The sequence below is a fragment of the Lissotriton vulgaris genome, chromosome 4_1, assembly GCF_964263255.1.
Source record: "Lissotriton vulgaris chromosome 4_1, aLisVul1.2, whole genome shotgun sequence".
NCBI classification, from domain to species: Eukaryota; Metazoa; Chordata; class Amphibia; order Caudata; family Salamandridae; genus Lissotriton; species Lissotriton vulgaris.
Genome location: NC_141691.1, coordinates 1917652656 through 1917674170, shown reverse-complemented (window position 1 = coordinate 1917674170; position 21515 = coordinate 1917652656). Strand labels below are relative to the sequence as shown.

At 43.1% G+C, this 21515-nt stretch overlaps 1 protein-coding gene across 1 annotated transcript in view; it reads left to right on the top strand.

The window, feature by feature from the left end:
• The window catches only part of ZFAT (zinc finger and AT-hook domain containing), a 933238-nt gene that overhangs the window by 560548 nt on the left and 351175 nt on the right, over window positions 1–21515 (top strand). The window contains exon 9 of the mRNA XM_086966254.1: window positions 10437–10586. Within this exon, the coding sequence (XP_086822380.1) occupies window positions 10437–10586 (150 nt within the window). The remainder of the gene's footprint in view (window positions 1–10436; window positions 10587–21515) is intronic.

Below are 21515 nucleotides of genomic sequence, written 5' to 3'. Positions count from 1 at the left end.
GTGGAACATCTATTGGAGGAGGGTTTGAAGACAATGAAAAACCCAGCGACGGTGGTCCCTGTGCTGCCGCGCCTTGACAAAAAGTATAAAGCGCCGGACGATGGACCGGCTGCCCTGACAGGTCATCCCAAGCCGGACTCTGTAATTTCACAGGCAGCACAAAGGAAGTCACGGAACCCTTCTGCTCCCTTGACGGCTCCTCCTGACAAAGATGGACGGCGGTTGGATAGCACAGGCAAGAGATTTTCATCCATTGCTAGCCTTCTGGTTCGCGCCGCCAATGCTTTGGCAATATTGGGACGATATGATCGCCAGTTGTGGTGCGATATAGCTCCCTATTTGGATCAACTTCCACCAGAATCAGGGCTGGAAGCCAAGAAGACCTTGCAAGAAGTTGAAGCAGTCTCCATGGAGATCATAGATTGTGCCATGGACATTGCCACAACATCCTTTAGGGCTTTGGCAGGAGCGGCAGTGTTAAGACGCCAGGGGTGGCTAAAAGCGACTTGGTTTAGGCCAGAAATCCAAAATAAGGTTCTTGATCTACCTTTTGACGGCGAGGCACTCTTCGGCAAATTGATCGACGACACGCTTCAGGGCATCAAAAAAGACACAGAGACGGCTAGGTCGCTAGGAACGCTCCAGTACCGCAAAACTCCTTTTAGGGGCGTGAGAGGCAGAGGTGGCACTTACAGGGGCGCATACCAACAACAGCGCTATTCTTCGAACAGCTCTGGATACCAGCCAAGCCGCCAGTCCTACCAATAGGTTATTCACGGCCTTACAATAAAGGCAAGCAAGCCGCCCGTGGACGAGACTCGTCCAAACGCCAATAGCGGCCTCCTGGCTCTGCCTACTGCTCCCTCCTCCACGAGATCATCAGTTGGAGGCAGGGTGTCAAAATTCCTTCTGAACTGGTCCCAAATTACATCGGACCGTTGGGTGCTCAACATCATCAAACGAGGACATACCTTGGAGTTTACGGAAGTCCCTCCACCCAGACCCCCATCAGCCATCCCATCAAAACATCTGCATCTCCTACGGCTAGAGATCCAACAGATGCTCCGCAAAGGAGCGATAGAGCCGGTCCCCTCCAATCAACGGGGCCAGGGTTTCTACTCCAGGTTCTTCCTAGTGAGAAAAACGCAGGAGAAATGGCGTCCCATCCTGGACCTCAGGGAGCTAAATGCCTATCTCATCTCCTTATCCTTCAGGATGGTATCCCTACAGGATGTTTTAAAGATGGTCAACCCGGGGGATTATATGGCCTCACTCGATCTGGAGAACGCGTACTTCCATGTCCCAATTCACCCAGCGCACAGAAGGTTCCTACGCTTCACAGTAGCCAAGAGCCATTTTCAGTTCAGAGTCTTGCCGTTCAGCCTTCGCTCTGCTCCAAGGATTTTTACGAAGGTGCTGGCACCTGTAGCAGCATTTCTGAGAAAAAACCACTTCCAGGTCTTCCCTTACCTGGACGATTGGTTACTGAAGGCCCCGACCAGAGCATTAGCGCAGGACGCGGTGCAGGCTTGCACCACTCTGTTCCAAAATCTGGGTCTCACCTTGAACAGGGAAAAATCCTCGCCGCTGCCGTCACGGACAGCGCGGTTCCTGGGAGCGATGTTGGATTCGCGGCTCTCAAAGGCGTTTCCTACTCAGGAAAGGATACAGAAACTGCAAAGATTGGCAGGAAACCTTCAAAGAAAAAAGTGTCTTTCTGTACGCAGCTACAAGTCGCTGTTGGGGGTGATGTCATCCTGTATTCCCCTGATCCCGCATTGCAGGCTCCGGATGCGCCCCCTGCAGGAGCAATTGGACCTCCAGTGGCAACAAGTGCACGGATCGTTCGACGACAAGATAATGGTTACTCGGGAAATGAAGGAGGCAGTGCTTTGGTGGTCGAATCAACGAAACTTATGCCAAGGTCTATCCTTCGCAAGCGTTCCATCGCCTCACATACTGACGACGGATGCGTCATTGGAGGGATGGGGAGCAGTGATGCAGGACCTGCAGGTCAGCGGCCATTGGTCCCCAAGCGACCAAAAGCTACACATCAACCTGTTGGAGCTGAGAGCGATCAGGCTAGCCCTTCAAGCCTTTCTTCTGTGTCTCCAGGGTTCACAGGTGCTAGTCAGGACGGACAACACCACGGCTATGCATTATGTGAACAAGGAAGGAGGGACGAGGTCACGCCCCTTGTCGCGAGAGGCTCAACAGATTCTGGAATGGACAATTCTTCACGGAATTTCTCTAAAGGCGGAGCACTTACCAGGAGTGCTCAACGAGGGCGCAGACAGGCTGAGCAGGCTCGCCTCAGTCAGTCACGAGTGGGAGCTGAAACAACAAGTTCTAGATCTACTCTTTCAAAATTGGGGCACACCAGAGGTGGACCTTTTTGCAACGCCCACCAACAGAAAGTGTCGAGTCTACCCCAGCAGGTTCCATCACCAAGGCTCATTGGGCAATGCCCTATCGATAGCCTGGACGGGGAGGTTTCTCTATGCATTTCCACCGATTCCCCTGCTTCCTCGACTCATCAGGAAAATGAGGACGGAACCATGCAAGCTCATCAATATAGCCCCGTAATGGCCAAGACAATTCTGGTACACCGAGCTACACCTGCTATCGCTAGTACCTCCGATAAAGCTAGAGGATGTTCCGGATTCCTGACAATGTCCGGAGGACAAGTTTGGCATCCAGACCCAAGGTCGTTACACCTGACTGCATGGCTCCTGACCAGCGAGAATACATGAATGTCCCTCTTTCCAATGAGGTCAAAGACATCCTCTCTCAGGCAAGGGCTCCATCCACAAACAAAACATACAGATTGAAGTGGAAAAGATTTTGTATTTGGTGCAAAAAAGAAAAGATTGATCCTTTCACGTCAAAACCTCATCAGCTCCTGCCTTACCTACTCTCACTAGCTAAGTCTAATCTGTCCCATTCTACTATCAAGGTTCATTTAGCGGCGATTTCGAGATTCAGAAGATCTGATTCTGGTCCTTCGTTGTGGTCTGCAAGAATTGTCAAGCAATTCCTCAAAGGCCTGTTTAGAGTCTATCCGCCAGTACGATCTCCTCCTTCGACATGGCATCTAAACTTAGTCCTGGCTCACCTAATGAAGGGACCTTTTGAGCCGATTCACCGCTCAGACCTAAAATTCTTGTCATGGAAGTTAGCTCTACTCTTGGCCCTCACATCAGCGAGGCGAGTGGGGGAGTTACAAGCCCTAACTATCCAAGAACCGTTTTTGCAATTCAAAAAGAACACTACCATCTTAAGAACGAACCCAAGGTTCATTCCCAAGGTCCCCACTGACTTTCACCTAAATGAGCCTGTCATCCTAAAGACATTTTTTCCGAACCCAGTCACTCCAGCGGAAAAAACATTGCACACTCTGGATTTGCAACGCTGTCTAAAGTTCTACATAGACCGCACCAAAGACTTTAGAAAATCTTCGCAATTATTCATTGCTTTCGGCGGTCCAAACAAGAGCCTCCCTCTGTCCAAGCAAGGGATCTCGAGATGGATTTCAAGTGCCATTCTACATTGCCACAAGTTAGCAGGGAAACCTCTAGTGGGCAAGATCCGTGCTCACTCGACGAGATCAGTGGCTTCCTCTACGGCCCTCTTTGCGGGGGTTCATCTCAAGGACATCTGCAGGGCTGCTACCTGGAGCAGCGTGCACACGTTCACTAAGCATTATTGCTTAGAGTCATTGCAGCAGGACGACGCGGCTGTGGGCCAGGCTGTCCTGAGAAACCTCTTCAAGTGATGGGTGAGCTTTCCTTCCTATCCCACCTTCCATGAGTGACACATTTTGTACTTTCTTGCTAATGTTATGATGTACTGCTTTACAAAATGTGTTTATGGTGTTTACTGCTTGCTATTCTGATACAAAGCATGGGAATCTATGAAAGTTCCAATACTGGGGCAAGAAAACAAGTTACTTACCTGTAACTTTGGTTCCCCTAGTATTGGTAACTTTCATAGATTCCCATGCGCCCACCCACCTCCCCGGGGAAAGCTCAGCCTTCAGCAAGTATGGTGTCTAGCACTCTACGGCTACGAAAATCTGAGGCTCTGAGGTTCCTTCAGGAAGGTTCTAAGGGTGGGGCTCTTCTGATTGGCTGACGCCTAGAGTTTGGTCTCTTTTACAAAAAGAGGCTGATATGTTACAAAAGGGAATGAGGCCTAGGCCTTTCCTTTCTCTTTTGTACCTACTACTATGATATTTTTTATTACCGAGACTCCCAGTCCGACGACGGGGAATGATACAAAGCATGGGAATCTATGAAAGTTACCAATACTGGGTAACCAAAGTTACAGGTAAGTAACTTGTTTTCTTATCTAGGGTTATCTTTTGTCTTTGACGGGAAATGGAACCATGAAATGTCTAATGTTCGGGCTAAAATGACCAAAAGCGTATACAGGGTCTTCAAGTTTGCATCTAAACTGGGGGATCGCCGCATTAAAGACATGGCCTATATCTATAAAGCTAGATGCGCCTCTGTTGCATTATATGGGGCAGGTGTTTGGGGTCGCCGCCCAAGCCAAGAATTGCAAACCAAGGAAAACTTTTTTTTTTTTTAAACTTTTATGTCTGCCTGCCTCAGCTTCCACTGAACTAATCCATTTGCGAAGTGGGGCTCAATTATTTGTCAGACCTGATTGCACTGAGACCCCTACTGTTGTGGAGATCAATATGGTCAAAAGAGGAGACCACATTCACTAAATCTATTATTAATGACTGCCTGCGATTGGATAACTGTTTTAAGATTCCCTGGCTTAAATACCTAGTTAATACCTAGAGAGACTATTTCAATCTGATGATCCTGGAAACCCAAATGATGTAACAGGATTGTCTAAACAGGAGATCGAGAATACCTTCCTGCACCATAAGAAGGAATGCAGGCTGAGAACAGTGGGAAAGCAAACCACGTACCAACTCTACCATCTGCATATAGATACCGATGGCTTTCAAAGCTATCTAACACTTGTCACGTGACCATCCCATTGTTATGTTTTAACAAGAATGAGGCTAGGCCTTGTTCACCACTTGGTGGCGTTCCCCACAATGAAACAGCGACCATCCTCCCCATGCCCATGCGACGGGCATACTAAGCAGAGCACCCTGCACTTTTGTTACTTCTATGCGACCTGTACCTGAATTTTAGAATCGTCAATCTTAAACCACTGTTCAAGAAATATAACGCCAAAACCACTAATGCTGCTATGAGCTTATTGTTTACACTAAGAGAACCTGCGATTTTTTTTTATGCTGTAACATTTATTTGAAGTTCATTTAATGCTAAAAAAAAGTATGATGTTTTAATGAAATTTAGAACTAATTGACTTTTTTGCCGTTTTTAATTTGAACTGCGACCAGTCTCCCCATGACCATGGGACGGGCATACTAATAGAGCATTCTGCACTTTTTCCTCCATGTGACTTGTTCTTGAACTTTAGAATTGTCTATTTTAAACAGTTGTTTATGAAATGCTGCTCTGAGTTTATTGTTTAACCCCTTAAGTGCTGCCTCGGTGCATTGGCCGACGGCAGCACTACCTCCCCAGTGCTGCGCACGACCATTGGACGCCCATTCAGCACTAGTTCCAATGGACAGCGCAGCATTGGGGAGGAATGTTTATTAGCATCTATGAGGTTAAACAAAAAGAGTTGAGATTACTGTTATGTTGTGACATCTATTTTTTAGTTTAATTTGCTGGGAATTGCACAATGTTTTAATTACATTTTGAAACTCTAATTGAGTGCTGGTTGTTCGTAATGAATTTGGTTACTGAATCTGTATATTTACATTTGCTTTTATGGTTGCCACATTTTAACTGAATAAAGCTTATTGAATTGAATTGAAATATGGGAGAAGTTCATGCTTAGGGCTGATCATAAGCCCCTTTTATACATTTTAAGTTGTTCAAATCATTATTCTTCTAACGCAACAGCTTAGCACCAAATTATTGAAATATAATATTGAAACTGAACTTGTATCAGGAAGTAAATAGAAGAGCCAACTACATGTTTTTATAGCCTGTAGAGGTTAAGTCAAGCATAGGAGGAGATATGGAAAAATAATTGGAATTTTTTTTTCCAGTATAAATGAGCATTGTGAAAATAGTATTTTGGAAAAAAGCTGTGTCAAGGAACTAGAGGATAACATTTTATTGAATAATGTAAAACAGTTCACTATTATAGGATGGACTGGTGAGAGGAATGTGGCTAAAATGAGTTATGAACTTTCTCTTGAAGGGGACCAATTACTCAGGGCAGTATCACCATGAGTGATCTGTGAGGGAGCTTTATCCCTGTGCCCAAGCCAATTTCACTAGGTTATTAACCCTGGGACCTTAGGGGTGGTCAACCATGACCCTGACAGTTTTTAAGGAATATGAGAATGTTGGAAGAAGATTTTCATGTATTAGTTGTATCAAATTATCACATTGCTACTGTACATATTGTAAATTAATATGAAAATTATTTTAAATAAAAAGTGGTTTTACTTGATATGTCTTGTTTATGATGTCTAATGGATACAGCCGTTGATGGAATATCTTCTCTAATGCAAGAATGGCAGTGAGACATGGGTCATTTTTGCAGGACTAGCATTGTGGTTAACAAGTCGATTGTCTGATGTCTTGGGTGTGGTTTGACTCGCTCAATGTGGTCCCCCCACCTGTGCACCGAGTTGGCAGTTTTTGCGATTTAACACCAATAACCAACAGGTATATTAGCTTCTGGACACCATTACCTATCTGTGAGTGTTATATTTCATATAGGTACCCTATAAAGGCACAGGTAACATTGCAACCTTTCACCTATAATCTTCCCTACATTACATACATAACGGTTCTTAGGGACGGACCTTTTACCTAGATACTAAACTGCATTCAGAATGCAGGTTTTTATACATTATGCATGAGGCTTCTTGGAAGCACAGCAGGACTAACATCTCCTGTATAATATCTCCATATAAAGTTCAGGCCCAACGTCATCCTTTTGGCTGACAAAGTAACACAGCAAAGTAGGACCCCTGGGGAGACCTATGGGTATATATACATCACATTTTGCATAGAAGGGAAGAGGAGACCGAGACTTCCCCGCTGACATACTGACCAGAGACGCTGAGGTTCCTGCATGCAGACGCTCCAGCTCGCAGTGGTCTAACATCCATCTCGGGGTTTCCAACTCGAGACCAGATCGGGGTCACATATTCTCTCATTAACAGGTAATGGGGTTGACTAGATCCTAGAGGGATTTTCAGCATAACAACTACACAGACGCTAGGTACATTTAGGTACATCTAGTCAGGGAGGCATCGTAGGAGTATGCACATTCTATCATGTGTTTTATATGCTTGTATGTAATCATGATTATTGCAAGATGGTAGAGCTATACCATCCGGTAGACAGTCAAAATATCGAGTTGGAAATATCGACCTACCATAATATCGAGTCTGAAATATCGAAGGAGCATAATATCGAAGGCAAGAATATCGTAGGACAGAATATCGACCCAAGGTAAGTAATATCGAAATACTTAATATCGATGTAAGTAATATCGAAGTTAGTAATATCGATAGCATATATATCGATGTTAATAATTTCGATGACACTAATCTCGATATTTGTATTATTTTATAGTTTTTTATTATGTATGTGTTACATGTTTAATTTAAGTATTTAAAATAATTACTATTATATGTGTATACATTTTCTATAATAATATATAAATTTATAAGGAAATTTGATGTTTTAGTACCGGAGCGGGTTGTGGGTTTATAGGGGAATAGGGTGGGAAGCAATTTAATTATTGTAAGTTAATTAATAATTAGTACGATTAATTAATTAATTATAATTATTTGCTCATTAATATTGATTAATTGGGAAATAATTAATTGATTAATTGATATATATTTTCTGTAGCGGGATGTGGGTTTATAGGGGAATAGGGTGGGGAGTAATTTAATAATAATTAATTAATTAATATATGTTTTTAAATATTTATAACTAATTAATTGGCAAATAATTAATATTAATTAGTTAATTAATTAATATAATTTTGTACATATTTTAAATTAGTAATTTATTAGTAATTAAATAATATTAATTAGTTAATTACATTAATTAGAGTAATTTATTTATATATATAATTTTTAGTTACTGTTAATTAATTAATTGGGGGGAAATGATATTAATTATTAAATTATATTAATTACAGCTTATGTGCTAATATATTTACTTTATTGTTATTGTTAATTAATTATTAATTGCTAATTAAATAATATTATTTAACTTTGGGTTAAGGAGTATTTTTAGGGTTCAGGGTCATTTTGGGGTTTTTGTGTAAAGGGGTATTTTTTGTGTACAGGGTCAGTTTTGGGTTTTTGGGTAAAGGGTTTTTTTTAGGGTTCAGGGTCAGTTTTCAGTTCTTGGGTAAAGGGGTATTTTGAGTGTTTAGGGTCAGTTTTCAGTTTTTGGGTAAAGGGGTATTTTTAGGGTTCAGGGTCAGTTTTCAGTTTTTGGGTAAAGGGGTATTTTTAGGGTTCAGGGTCAGTTTTCAGTTTTTGGGTAAAGGGGTATTTTTAGGGTTCAGGGTCAGTTTTCAGTTCATGGGTAAAGGGGTATTTTTAGGGTTCAGGGTCAGTTTTCAGTTCATGGGTAAAGGGGTATTTTTAGGGTTCAGGGTCAGTTTTCAGTTTTTGGGTAAAGGGGTATTTTTAGGGTTCAGGGTCAGTTTTCAGTTCATGGGTAAAGGGGTATTTTTAGGGTTCAGGGTCAGTTTTCAGTTCATGGGTAAAGGGGTATTTTTAGGGTTCAGGGTCAGTTTTCAGTTCATGGGTAAAGGGGTATTTTGGGGGTTCAGGGTCAATTTTCAGTTCATGGGTAAAGGGGTATTTTTAGGGTTTAGGGTCAGTTTTCAGTTCATGGGTAAAGGGGTATTTTTAGGGTTCAGGGTCAGTTTTCAGTTTTTGGGTAAAGGGGTATTTTTAGGGTTCAGGGTCAGTTTTCAGTTCATGGGTAAAGGGGTATTTTTAGGGTTCAGGGTCAGTTTTCAGTTCATGGGTAAAGGGGTATTTTTGGGGTTCAGGGTCAATTTTCAGTTCATGGGTAAAGGGGTATTTTTAGGGTTCAGGGTCAGTTTTCAGTTCTTGGGTAAAGGGGTATTTTTAGGGTTCAGGGTCAGTTTTCAGTTTTTGGGTAAAGGGGTATTTTTAGGGTTCAGGGTCAGTTTTCAGTTCGTGGGTAAAGGGGTGTTTTTTGGGTTCAGGGTCAGTTTTCTCGACTGTTGCACTCTCTGGAGTGGGAATAGTAATTTTATCCCTACGCTATCAAACGCTTTCCCTACTGTTCCACTCTCTGGAGTAGGAATAGTAATTTTTACCCTTACGCTATCCAACGTTTTATATAATTAATTGTTAAAATATCACATGTTTATTTTATTTTCTATATTACTTACATTTTATTTATGTTATTGTTTTATGTTTGTAAATGTATTAGTAAATTAGAATATATGTCATTAATTTATAAATTAGTAAATTAATTATTAATACTTATTGTTCAGTACATATATATTATATCTTTACTGTATATATTTAATTAATGTATTATTAATATATATGTATTATTTATTAATTTTAAACATTATTAGATACTTTTTAATATGTATATTTTATTTATTAGTGTTATATACTTACTTTTACATTTATATATATAAAAAAAATCGATATTTTTAACATCGATATTTTTTACATCGATATTATTTTTTCGATATTTTTGTACTTACCATGTTGTAGATAGGATGTCGATATTTTTGCCCTCGATATTGTTGACTCGATATTCTTGTAGTTCGATATTTCTGAGGTCAAAATTCTGTCAGTGATCCATACCATCCATTCACTTTCCTAGTGCTTCTAATCATATATCTCTGCATGCTGTCTAATGATTTTTGCAGCTCATCTATTCTACACACAAATAACAACTGTTCAATAAATTCCTATTGAAAACGCCCAGCCTGTTTATTCTGTGCATCTCTCTGAGACAAGCTAAGTGAGCACGAGTGACTGAGCGAAAGGTAGTACATTGTTTCCACAATTCTGAGGGATCAGGGTTGTCATGTTCTGAGGTTGCCAATAACTATTCTCTCCCCGATAAGAGGAGATTCTAGTGGCACTGTGAGCTAGCTGATACAGACAGGCTAACATACCCGGTGGGGGTGCATGGAATCACTCTTCCACCAATCCCACAGTTTATGTTATCCAAACACGCAGATCCTGTATAGGTTATATAGGAACTACACAACAGGTTTTTCTTGATACTCGCAGTCCATGCACTGTACACCTTTCCCTTTTGACTGTACATTTTATGTGAGCACTATCAGTAACTGTCCCAGTGATAAGCTTTTCTTTGTATTTGCTGCAGAGGTTGCTTCCAGTACAATATCTGAGATCATTGGGAAGAGAGTTCAGCTGAAGGGCCTTATAGGAAAGCGAGCAGCAAAGTGTCCCTATTGTGACTTTTATTTTGTGAAGAATGGATCAGACCTCCAACGTCACATCTGGGCCCATGAAGGTAACATCATATGCTCCCAATCCTGTTTAAAAAAAAAAGTATTTATACTCTCCTATTGAGTAAATATGTGAACAAAATGGTACCGTTTTCCATCTCTACACCTCTCAATAAGTGCTGACAGAGAATCTAGAAACACACCATTTCAGGAAGTCCTCTTTATGCCCCAGGTTCAGCTGTGGGAGCCCTCAACCATCGCTCTGCCTCCCACTTGAACACTGAGAGGTAGTGAGATTGGTGAAGTGTGCTATAAATATTCAGTTTTTTCTCATTCGTGGCTCCTTCATAACCATGGAATCTGAAGGGATGTCTCCTCACATAGAAAGTACTTAAAAGCTCAAATGAATGAAATCACTTACTTCTGTAATTTTTTTCACTTACACCTATTTGCAAAACAAAGCTGGTCGGAGGTTGTTTGAGCTTCCTTTCACAAGGGCAGTTGATTTGGCAGTTTGGGTCACACTGCAATTTTTGTCCCCTGCCTGTCTGCAGTGGTAATGTGAGTAAAAATAATGGACTGTGAATGCGCCTTGGAGTAATCAATGACCAATGTTAGGGTTCACTTAAGTGATTTTATCAATTACCTTAGTGTCATATTTTGTAGGTTGTTATATGTGCTTAAAGCATGTCCTGCTATCACAAGCAATACATACTCCTTGGAGGAGTCTACATCTGCCTTCCTTTTCACCATGATATGTGTCTGGCTTTCTTTCAAGGAGTGCATACAACTGCTCCCACTTGTCAGTTTATATATGCTCAGTCCCCACACAAACACTTATCTTCACTCACAGCCCCTAGAGCTTGCACTGCTGACATCGCAGGAGAGGTTGCTCAGGCTCCTCGTTGATACCAATTCAGTCTGAATACTAATTAAATGTACTCTCTGCAGTGACCAACTGCACATCACAATACATGTATTTTGTGTAGTACTGAATTATAAACGTGTATAATTTCTCAGATAACTGAAATGAAAAGATGAATAATACATGATTCACAAATAAATGTTTTTTCTTACATCAAAGAAGAAGTAATTGAATATGTTTACCATGCAACAAATTTAATTAAAGTGGTGCCTGGTCTCTGGTCTGGTCAGTTCAGATAGATGCAGTCTGGCATCCCCCCAAGGTTGTTACCTTTGCCCCATTGATTTAATCATCCTCATACCCCCTCATGACTCTTGTCATACCAGGTGGCCGCTACCTTTCTCCCAACAATATCCAGATCTCCCTCAAAGTGACTAGTATCTCACTGAAACATCTCCAGCTTTGACAAATGACCATCCTGGAATACAAATGTTCTTCACAGCTTAAATAAGATGACTTAGCAAATGATCCTAGTTGGCCCCAAACCATGTCTGCACTCACCATCCTAGTTGGCCCCTACCCACCTTCTCTCTTGTCCCCATCTAAGTGGCATCCAGTTCAAAAAAGTCAAGGGAATCCCTCTGGGCTGAGATCTCAGTAAGACCACCATGATCAGAACGATAACAAAGAGAGTCTTCTTGCAACTCAGACTTTTCAGGAAAACCAAACCCTATACTGGTCCTGCTCTACAAGAGGGAGCACATTCCTGGCGACTTCATTCACTTGAGTCTTGATGCCTCCCAACAGCCTGCCTCCACAGACTTCAGCCCCAGTGCCTAAAAAGAAATGGATGCCTGCCACGTGGTCATCCTCTGTTTGGTTAGAGCCTATTTTAGTGCTGTCTCAGATGCTGCCCATAGAGCTGACTATGATGCTGTGCTTGGAGCTGTTTCTCCGCAAGAATGGTACGCTAACGCTAACGCTGACGCTAACGCTAACGCTGATTAGGTGAAACAGCTCCCCGAGATAAAAGCTGTGTGTCCAAATTTAAGGACCCCTGCAAAAAAAAAAAAACATCTTTGGATGTGACCAAAACTACCCTAGCTAAAGGGCCACAAGCTAAATCAAAATACGGAGTGACCTATCAACAAAGGAAGCTTTCAGATCTTCCGGAAATATAACAGAAATCAGCTGCCTTTAAGTGTCCACAAAGTTCACAGCCCTGAGAAAGACCTTCTTTCAAACACATCACCGGCATTCCTAAGAGCGTGGCCAAGAGCTACCCTTAAATGTATAAATTTGCGCATAAATGTACGTATTACTAGTGATGAAATTCACGATCTCATGTGTATAGCAAGCTACACTCTAACCACCTTTCAAAATAGGGCCAAGCAGTACGGGTTTGGACCGCAAACAAGAAGGTGTGAATTGAGACTTGCCCCAATAAAATGATAGTGTAGGACACTGGACACTTAGGTCTGTTTATGTTTTATGATCAATTCCTTTTGTATGTTTAATGATTAATGTGATGGAATTTTCTTTTTCGGTTTGAACATTTCTTGCTCCAAATCAATGTGGTCATAAGTGTAACCCTTTTTGCAGGTGTGTAAAACATTACATGTTCTGTTTATAAGTGATTTAAAAAAATGAATGGATTAAGAAACATGACACCTTTTACATTCCCACTTATTTATTTCAAGATCACTGTTATGATTAATTCTATTGGCGCGAACTAATTTTGTGTACACCTTTGAGGTATTTTTTAAATCAGAATTAGTCAAGTCACTGACGTTTGGAAAAACAATTTGTTGTTTTTTTCAAGCTAGATATCAGTAGATTGATGACCTTGGCGGTAACTTTTTGATGACAGTGCTTGGAGAAATTGACACTGTAATAAGTTATCTGTGCTCTGGTAAGCCAAATGATGTACCCTTGGCATAGCACCTCCTTAGGGCTGAGAGATTTGCCACGATGGAGGAGATTTTCAGCTCTGACTTCGAATCCCTCGCAAAGGGTTATCAGAGGCTGATTACCTTCTTTGCAATTATAATACTGATGCTAGCTTATATCTAGACTTACAAAATGTTTATGACTTGAACACTTTACTAAAATTCAATATCCCCTACCTCCCTGCCCGTTCATTAGAGGAGTGTCATAATTCCCAACAGTATTAGGTAAATCAGCTTATGCCTTTGAATTTACTTTGCCCTCTTCAGAGGCGAAATCTAACATTCTATCAGAGATCTTGCAACTCTCCTCCTCAGTAGTGGAACCCTTGCTACCTTTCATTGACATCCAGTTGATTCCTGTCATGGCTGCATGGAAGAAACCTTTATCATGCACTGCTGTCGATAGATAACAAGTGCCATCGGTCTACTTCTAGTGATCTCCACTTCTTGATCTCGTACCTGCCACTGTAAATGTCCTCCTAGATGCCTTTCCCATGATTCATCCTACTAAAGAGTCAAAGAAACTTGACTGTATGGGCTGAAAAGTCTTTGCTTCTGGCAGTCTGGCCATGTGCTCCTTTAATGCCATCTTCTTTCTGGGTTGGTATGTTCGTGCCTCGTGGAAATTGGCAAGACTTAAAGTGACCAGCTTAACCAGAACACATGATCAAGCTTTTTGCATTCTTTGTCAACAGTGGCTTTGGTTTATCCAAGCAGATCTTGAAGGGTGGCCTGGACTCTGCGGACAGTGTATCTCAATCTGTGGGTTCAGTTTTCATGCTACATTGGCACATTTGCATGTATTCAGCTGGATTTGCTGGCAATGTTAAACCATATTCATGGACATGTCCTTTGATGGTGAGCAGCTGTTCAGAAAGAAAACCAATTTTTCCTCGTTTTTCATTTAAAACAGTAGGGCCAAAACTCGCACACTGGATCTTGACTTCCTAATGCAACAGTTTCACCACCAATGTAGGAAGATTGGTGGCTAGTCCAGGGTGGTACAGCAGATACAACCTTTTCAGCCTATCGGGACACGGGTGATTGTAGGGGACGACACCAGCAGCATCAGATAAAGTCTCCACCATCCACTACCCACCGTACTGCTGTGAAACCACTCTGACTTCCACTTCCCACCACATCATCATCTTCCTGTGGAGGGCATGAGTCTCTGCCCTCTTGTCCCTCCCTAGCCCTACCTCTTGACCACCATTCTTCCTCCAGAACGTGCTGTGAGGCACAAACCTTAATTCTGGAGATGGAAATACTTGACCTGTAAAATAAATGGGCCTTAGCGGTGGTGTCTTTGGAAGAAAAGTTCATATGATTATATTGCCTTTACTTTTTGGTTCTCATGATGGACAGAGGTTTTAGACTCATCTTGGATATTCACCTTCAGAACTTGTTAATTCAATAGAAAAGTGCAAGATGCTAGCCCTGAACCAAGTCATACTGGCCCTGAGTATGAGACACTGGTTGACATCCTTGCAATTAGAGACACCTCTTTTCCAATTGGTGAAATTACAGCAGTATTCACAATTCTACTGTTTGTATTAGCCTTCACTCCACTATCTTTACAAAACTGCTGGTGGATGTGTCCACTTCACTACATCGATCAGGAGTCCGTTTGTTTCTGTGGTTGGACCACTGGCTACTGAAAGCGGAGTCACTTGCGCTGGTCAAGGAATACCTTCAGGATTCAATTACTTTCTTACATGATTTTTGCTTGATCATCAGTGCCCAAGAATCTCACCTATTAACTACACGGAGGCTCACCTTCTTGATTTCAGTACTGAATGCAACCTATTCACAAGTCTTTCCTCCTCCTTAGAGGAACACAGTTTATCAGGAGTTGACTGTGAGATTTTTTGACTTCCTCTTTCTGCAGTTTTTGCATCTGCTTGGCCTCAACGCCTCATGCATCCAGTTGGTGCTGAATGCTAGATGGAAAATGAGGTCCCTACAATGGTGTCTAAGGTCACAATGACACCAGCATCAGGAGAGTCTTAGAGCCCATGCACGATTACCCATTCTTTTCATCCAGATCTGCACTGGTGGTTGGATTACTCCATCCTTTTGGTGTGTTGACCTTTCAGCCTCCTGCAGGCTCAGGTTGCTGTGGTCACTGACACCTCCTTGGTGAGCTGTGGTTTCCATCCAAGCAGTATGACAGCACAGGACCTATTATCCACATTAGAGCAGCTTTTGCTCATAGATGTACTACAGCTGCAGGCGATCCACCTTACCATTAAGGCATTTCTCTCTTCCATCTCTGGGAGCAACATTAAGATTCTGTCAGCTGACACCACTACTGTTCATTATATTAATAGGGTATTGTGCACCCCATGTTTTGAGGTGATAGACTTTTGGAAGCAAACACAGATTCGGAGAATCTTCCTGAGAGTGACTCACTTGGCAGGTGCCCTCATTATGAGGGTGGATTCTGTCAATCGCCTCTTGCTGGAGGGCCATGTGGGAGTTATAGCCCATAATGATGGTTGTTATCATCTTCTGATGGGGGTTCCACTCATGGATCTCTTCACCAAGGCCCAAAAGAGGAAGTATCCTCCGTTTTGTTCCATATACTTCCCTCTGAATGGTTCTCTTGGTTATGCCCTCGTGTTCGATTGGTCTCAGGGCCTGCTGTACTTGTTTATGTCAACCCTGCTTCTGTCAAATATACTGCAGAAGGTGAGGGAAGATCTGTTCAGCTGATTCACAGCCCTAAAGTGTACGAAGAGGATCTCGTATTATATTCTGTTTACTCATGGTCGCCCTTTCCCCTCCCAGGTATAGCACATCTGCTCTTGCAAAAGGATGTTCCAGTCCTTCAACCCAACTCCCTAGCGCTGTGGTTGCATGTGTAGATATTGAGACATGCAAGTTGGTGTCCCTTTGCCTTCCTAATAATGTCATAGATGGCATATGGTCACTCAGAAAGCTCACTACCATATCCATCTATGCAGAAACTCCTTTAAATCTAGCCTTTCCAACTTGCAAATAGTGTAGTTCCTTTCACAGCAGGGTCTAAGAGTGGCTAAAGTTACGTACAATTTGGCGGCTGTGTCTGCCTTTATGTGCCTGCCTGATCAATCACTAATGCCACATTATCTAAACGTTTGCTTTACTTATTTCCTTTACCTTTGTTCATAACTCCCCATTGGGATTTGAACCGATTTGAATTGTCTTGATGGCAACACAGTTTGAGCTGATTCACAGTTGCCAGGTTTTACTTCTCAGCCTTGTTGGCGGCAATAACTTCACCTCGTAAGGTCATAGAACTTTTGGCCCTACCAGTTTGTATACCTTTCAAAGTTATCCACCAGACTAAGTTGGTTCTTTGCATCTGCCCCTAAATCTTAACCAAGATGTCGTCCATGTTTAATATGGCTCAGTATATTACACTTCCAGATTTCTTCCCTCTTCCACATCCACCCAACCAGAAGAAACAACCCCATATGTTTGACGCTACGTGTGTGCTCTCTGACTACACTGACTGCACTTATCAGAACAGAGTGGCTGATCAGCTCTTTGTGGGCTTCTCCGTAGCTAAGGGCAAGATGGTGACTAAGCGCATGGTTGCTCCTGTGTCTCAAGATATTCAATGTCTTTGCCAAGAGAGAGCCTCTGGAGGTTATTCTTTCCCATTCCACTGGTTGCTGATTTGTTCTCAACAGCAGCATGCTTATCTTTGCATACTTTTGCCAAGCACTCCTGCCTCATGTCTGTGGCATGCAGTGACAAGTACTTTGCCCAAGCTGTGTTGCATGATTTGTTTGATTTAGAGGACCCTACTCGATCTCACCTCCCAAGAAGGTATTGCTTTGTGGCTTATTCATAAGGTGAGGAATCCGCTGGAAGATTAGCCCATCAGAAGAAACATATGCTCACCTTCAGTAACATTATTTCCTGTTAATGCATAAACTTCCAGCAGATTCCTCACTGCCCTCCCTGCTCCCTTGAAGTGTTAGTGCTGTAATTTATAATAAGATTTTAAGATATGCAAGCATGTTTTTGCTTCACCTGCTGTTGTAGTTTCTCTCTTGGTTCCTCTTCACACTTCTCTAGTGGGCTTGGCGCTACTGTTGCAATGCCCGAGGAAGGAGCTGTAGCAGCAGCCTCATGTCGTCAACTAGTAGTGCTGAAGATCTGTTCCCAGGGAAATGTTTTTGGGACCAGTCTGCATCCTGGAAGATAATTCATAAGGTGAAAATGTTCAGGAAATATTTGTATCTGCCAGGAAATACTGTTAAAAAAACGAAGTATCTTTTTCACTAGTGCGGTTTCCTGAATCCTGAGGTCTATTTGGAATTATAGATTACTATGTTATGAGGCATATGTCTAAACAAGTCCATTCACTTTTTGTTTCTGTGTAAAGAATGTTTCTGTTGTGAATCCAGAGGTCTTTGGAAGCTGTCCACAGATGACCCCTACCTTCATGCACTGTAGCATCCAATAATTTCTTAACCACTTTTGGGTGCGGAGATCGGAAAAGCTATTGTAAGGTGGCAACAGAGACGCTGGTGTATTTCCATCGATTTTGGATTTAAAAAAGATTATGGAGGGTTGTACTGTGCAATGATTTGTGTGGAGAGCTCTGGCGATACCACCTTTACCACCTTAAAATACATAGTACAATTTAAATGCGTTGTACAGCTACTATCTGTATCATTAGCATTCTTTAAGCTCTCCACCTCTAGTCCTCAGCAGCAACAGGGAATTTTGCTCTTCAGCTTGAGCTTATATTTTTTTAATAGTACCAATCCTCTCATTTTACCCAGAAGTCAGCCCCAGTATCTTCTTCTGTGGCAGCAGTAATTTGCTCATTTCGTTTTTCAAGGCTCATGAATCATTGCAGTAGCTTTTTTTCTTGTGAAGAGAGAATCTCCAGTACCTGCAGTTGATGCAGAAACACAAACAATGGTAGCCACTTTGTTTTTTTTAATATTAAAGCTTACTCATTGAATGGTAGACTTTCGCCTTGGTCAGAGGAACTAGATTAAGAAGGCTGAGACAATGAATAATGGCCCAGTTACTTAACCGTTATCTTAAGTATTCAAAGTCCAGGTCTGCCCCAATACTCTCGGGTGTGTCTAACCTCTGCCACTGAATGGAATAAATAGGGCCCTGTTGATGGTGGGAACACTAACCTGATAGTTGCAGGAGCGTTCTGCGCAAATCCAAGTCTCTGATTTGGGCAGGATGTCGGTGCCACTTCTGTGTGTGACCCAACATCGCGAAATAATTACAGTCCTGCGAGACTCAGCGGCCATGTTCGGTGTGATCCAGTCTATTAAGCTGCACCCAACCAGTAAGGAGTGCTTGTCCTTCTAACGTTTGGGGAAACCGGAGATCTCAAGATTCCAGCTCACCTGTCTTTGATGTGTCTCGGCTTCCTCCGTAGTGGCTTCCGTACTTCTTCTTTCCAATGAATTCCACGATGCACCATTCAACTGCTGATCTGAAAACGAAGATACAAGACACCTGATTAACATAGTGAAAGTCTCTTGGGTTGGAACAAGGGAGCAAAACTGGGGCAGTAGAGCATTCTCTCTGATTGCAAACAGATCTAACCAAGGACAGCTTCACCTGGCACAAATCTGAGAAAACACCCTGACTGAAAGACATAGGGTCACAGTTGAGGGAAATTTCCTGCTGAGCTGGTCCGCAGGCCTATTCTCCCTCCCCGGAAGATACATTTCTTTCAGAATCAGGAGTTTTGATTCTGCCCATACAGAAATCTCCCTGACAAGGCAGTATTGGGAATGAACCATCCCCTCTGGTGATTGATATATGCCAACACCACCTGATTGCCGGATTGAGTGCAAACATGATGGTGAACAATCTGGGAAATCCAGAGTTCCTGCTCTTACAGTAGCCAACTCCCTCCAATTAGAAGATGACTGGACTTCCTGATGAGACCACCTGCCCTGAGCTGTAGAAGATCCCTGAACTTCTCCCAATCCCAACTTGCTGGAATCTGGTGTTATAGTTACTGGGGAGGACTGTTTCAATTGATGACCTTTTCGGCCAGAGATTACGGCCTGAGCTACCATTGAAGATTCCAACAAATCTGAGGTGTGATTGGAATGAGAGTCTCGTAATTTTGGAAAAGTGTATTCCAGTGAGCCAACACATGATGATGACAACTCAAAGGAACAATGGTTAGGGATGATGCTATTTCCCCTTGACTGCGTAACCATAGTGTTACTGAGATCGTAACAGCAAGTCCTGTAAATGAAGCACCTGCCTCTGGATTCCATCTGGAGAAAGAAACACTCTCCCCCCCGCCGTCCATATCGAACAGGGTTCCAATGAATAAAAAGCCGCTGAGCTGGCTGAAGATGGGACTTCTCTGCATTGATTAGAAAACCATAATCCTAAAGAAGACTACAGACCTCCTGGATATCTTCTTGCGCCTTAGAGAAAGATGGAGAACTGATTAGCCAGTCATCTAGATATGGACATACCTGGAGACCACAAGAATGCAATATACCCAGAAGACTGTTTGTTTACTCCTGATGCGGAAGCCGGGAGATTGCTTGTGCATTTTTAAAACTTGGATTACCTGTTATATTGTGTGTTTTTAAACTCACTCGCCTCTCCCCCTGAGCACTCCCACGCAGCGGACCGTAGCGCTGACGGAGGGAAACCTGCCTAATTGCTGCCACCTGGTCGAGCACTCAGGCCACGCCCACTTCGCTGACCACGCCCCCGCATCCAGTACAAAAGGCGCGCTGACCACTAACGCGCCCAGAAGACTGTTTGTTTACTCCTGAGGCGGAAGCCGGGAGATTGCTTGTGCATTTTTTTAAAACTTGAATTACCTGTTATATTGTGTGTTTTTAAACTCCCTCGCCTCTCCCCCTGAGCACTCCCACGCAGCGGACCGTAGCGCTGACGGAGGGAAACCTGCCTAATTGCCGCCACCTGGTCGAGCACTCAGGCCACGCCCACTTCGCTGACCACGCCCCCTAACACTACTAAAATGTGCTCATACCGGACGCGCAGCGGGAGCGCCTAAGGCAAGCCCGTCTGCGCCCGTCCACGCCAGACCGCGCCCAGAGCCCAGATCCCTGGTCTGTCCCTCACAAGCCATCACATACTCTAGTGATACCTTGCTTGGACTTAGAACCCCCCCAGCACCCCCCCTGCAGCAACTCGATCTCACTCATTGAAGGGCATTCTCGCTGCCTCACATGCCCCTACAGCTTTAGCCCAGAGCCACTGCTGAAACCCAGCACCCTTAATATGGCCCTGCTAAACTGCAGATCCCTCCCAAAGCACCAAACGGAAATTAATTTACTCCTTAAGGACTCCGATATAGACATTCTGTTTCTTACGGAAACATGGCTCAAAGCAGGCTCAGAGCCAGACATCATTCAATCACTCCCACCGGAATACCTGATTAAGTTCCACAATAGACCCGAAGGTATCGGCGGAGGAATAGCTGTCATATATAGAGACTACTTCTCATGCCAGCTCAGAGATAGTCCTATACTTGACTGCGAAAATGTTTTCTTCTCCGTGAATCGACCACCCTCGCTCACCCTCTCGGGACTACTAGTATATCGCCCCCCTGGACCAATTCGACGCTTTAATGAGTCACTCATTGAATCTGTCTCCTCCCTTGCGTGTTTATCACCGAACTTCACGATACTGGGAGATCTAAATCTCCACCTCGATGACTCCTCCAGCAAACCGGCGATGGATCTCAAAGCAGACTTGGGCTCACTCAGTCTCGAATTGCTTAATAACCTCCCCACTCACACCAAAGGGCATCTGTTGGATCCCGTTTTCTCCAACCTCCCGCGTCTCTCAACTCAACCCCCCATCCCCCTTCCTTGGTCTGACCACTTTTTGGTCCCCTTTAAACTACAGTTATCAACCAAACCTATTGGTAAACCTCCCCCCCAACCCCCTGACCGTCCGTGGAAAAAACTGGACAAGAACGCCTGGGCCCAGGCACTATCCTCCACTTCACCTCTCCTGGACGATGACCCTTCTATCGCAGACGTTCAACTACAGGATTGGATCCATCAATCCTTAGAAATCACCTTGCCACTCAAACAACTACCCAGCAGGAATAAAACGGCCAAATCTCCTAGGTTTACCCAGGAACTTCGCATCCTAAAAAAGAGTTGCAAAAGACTCGAACGCGCATGGAGGAAATCCTGGTC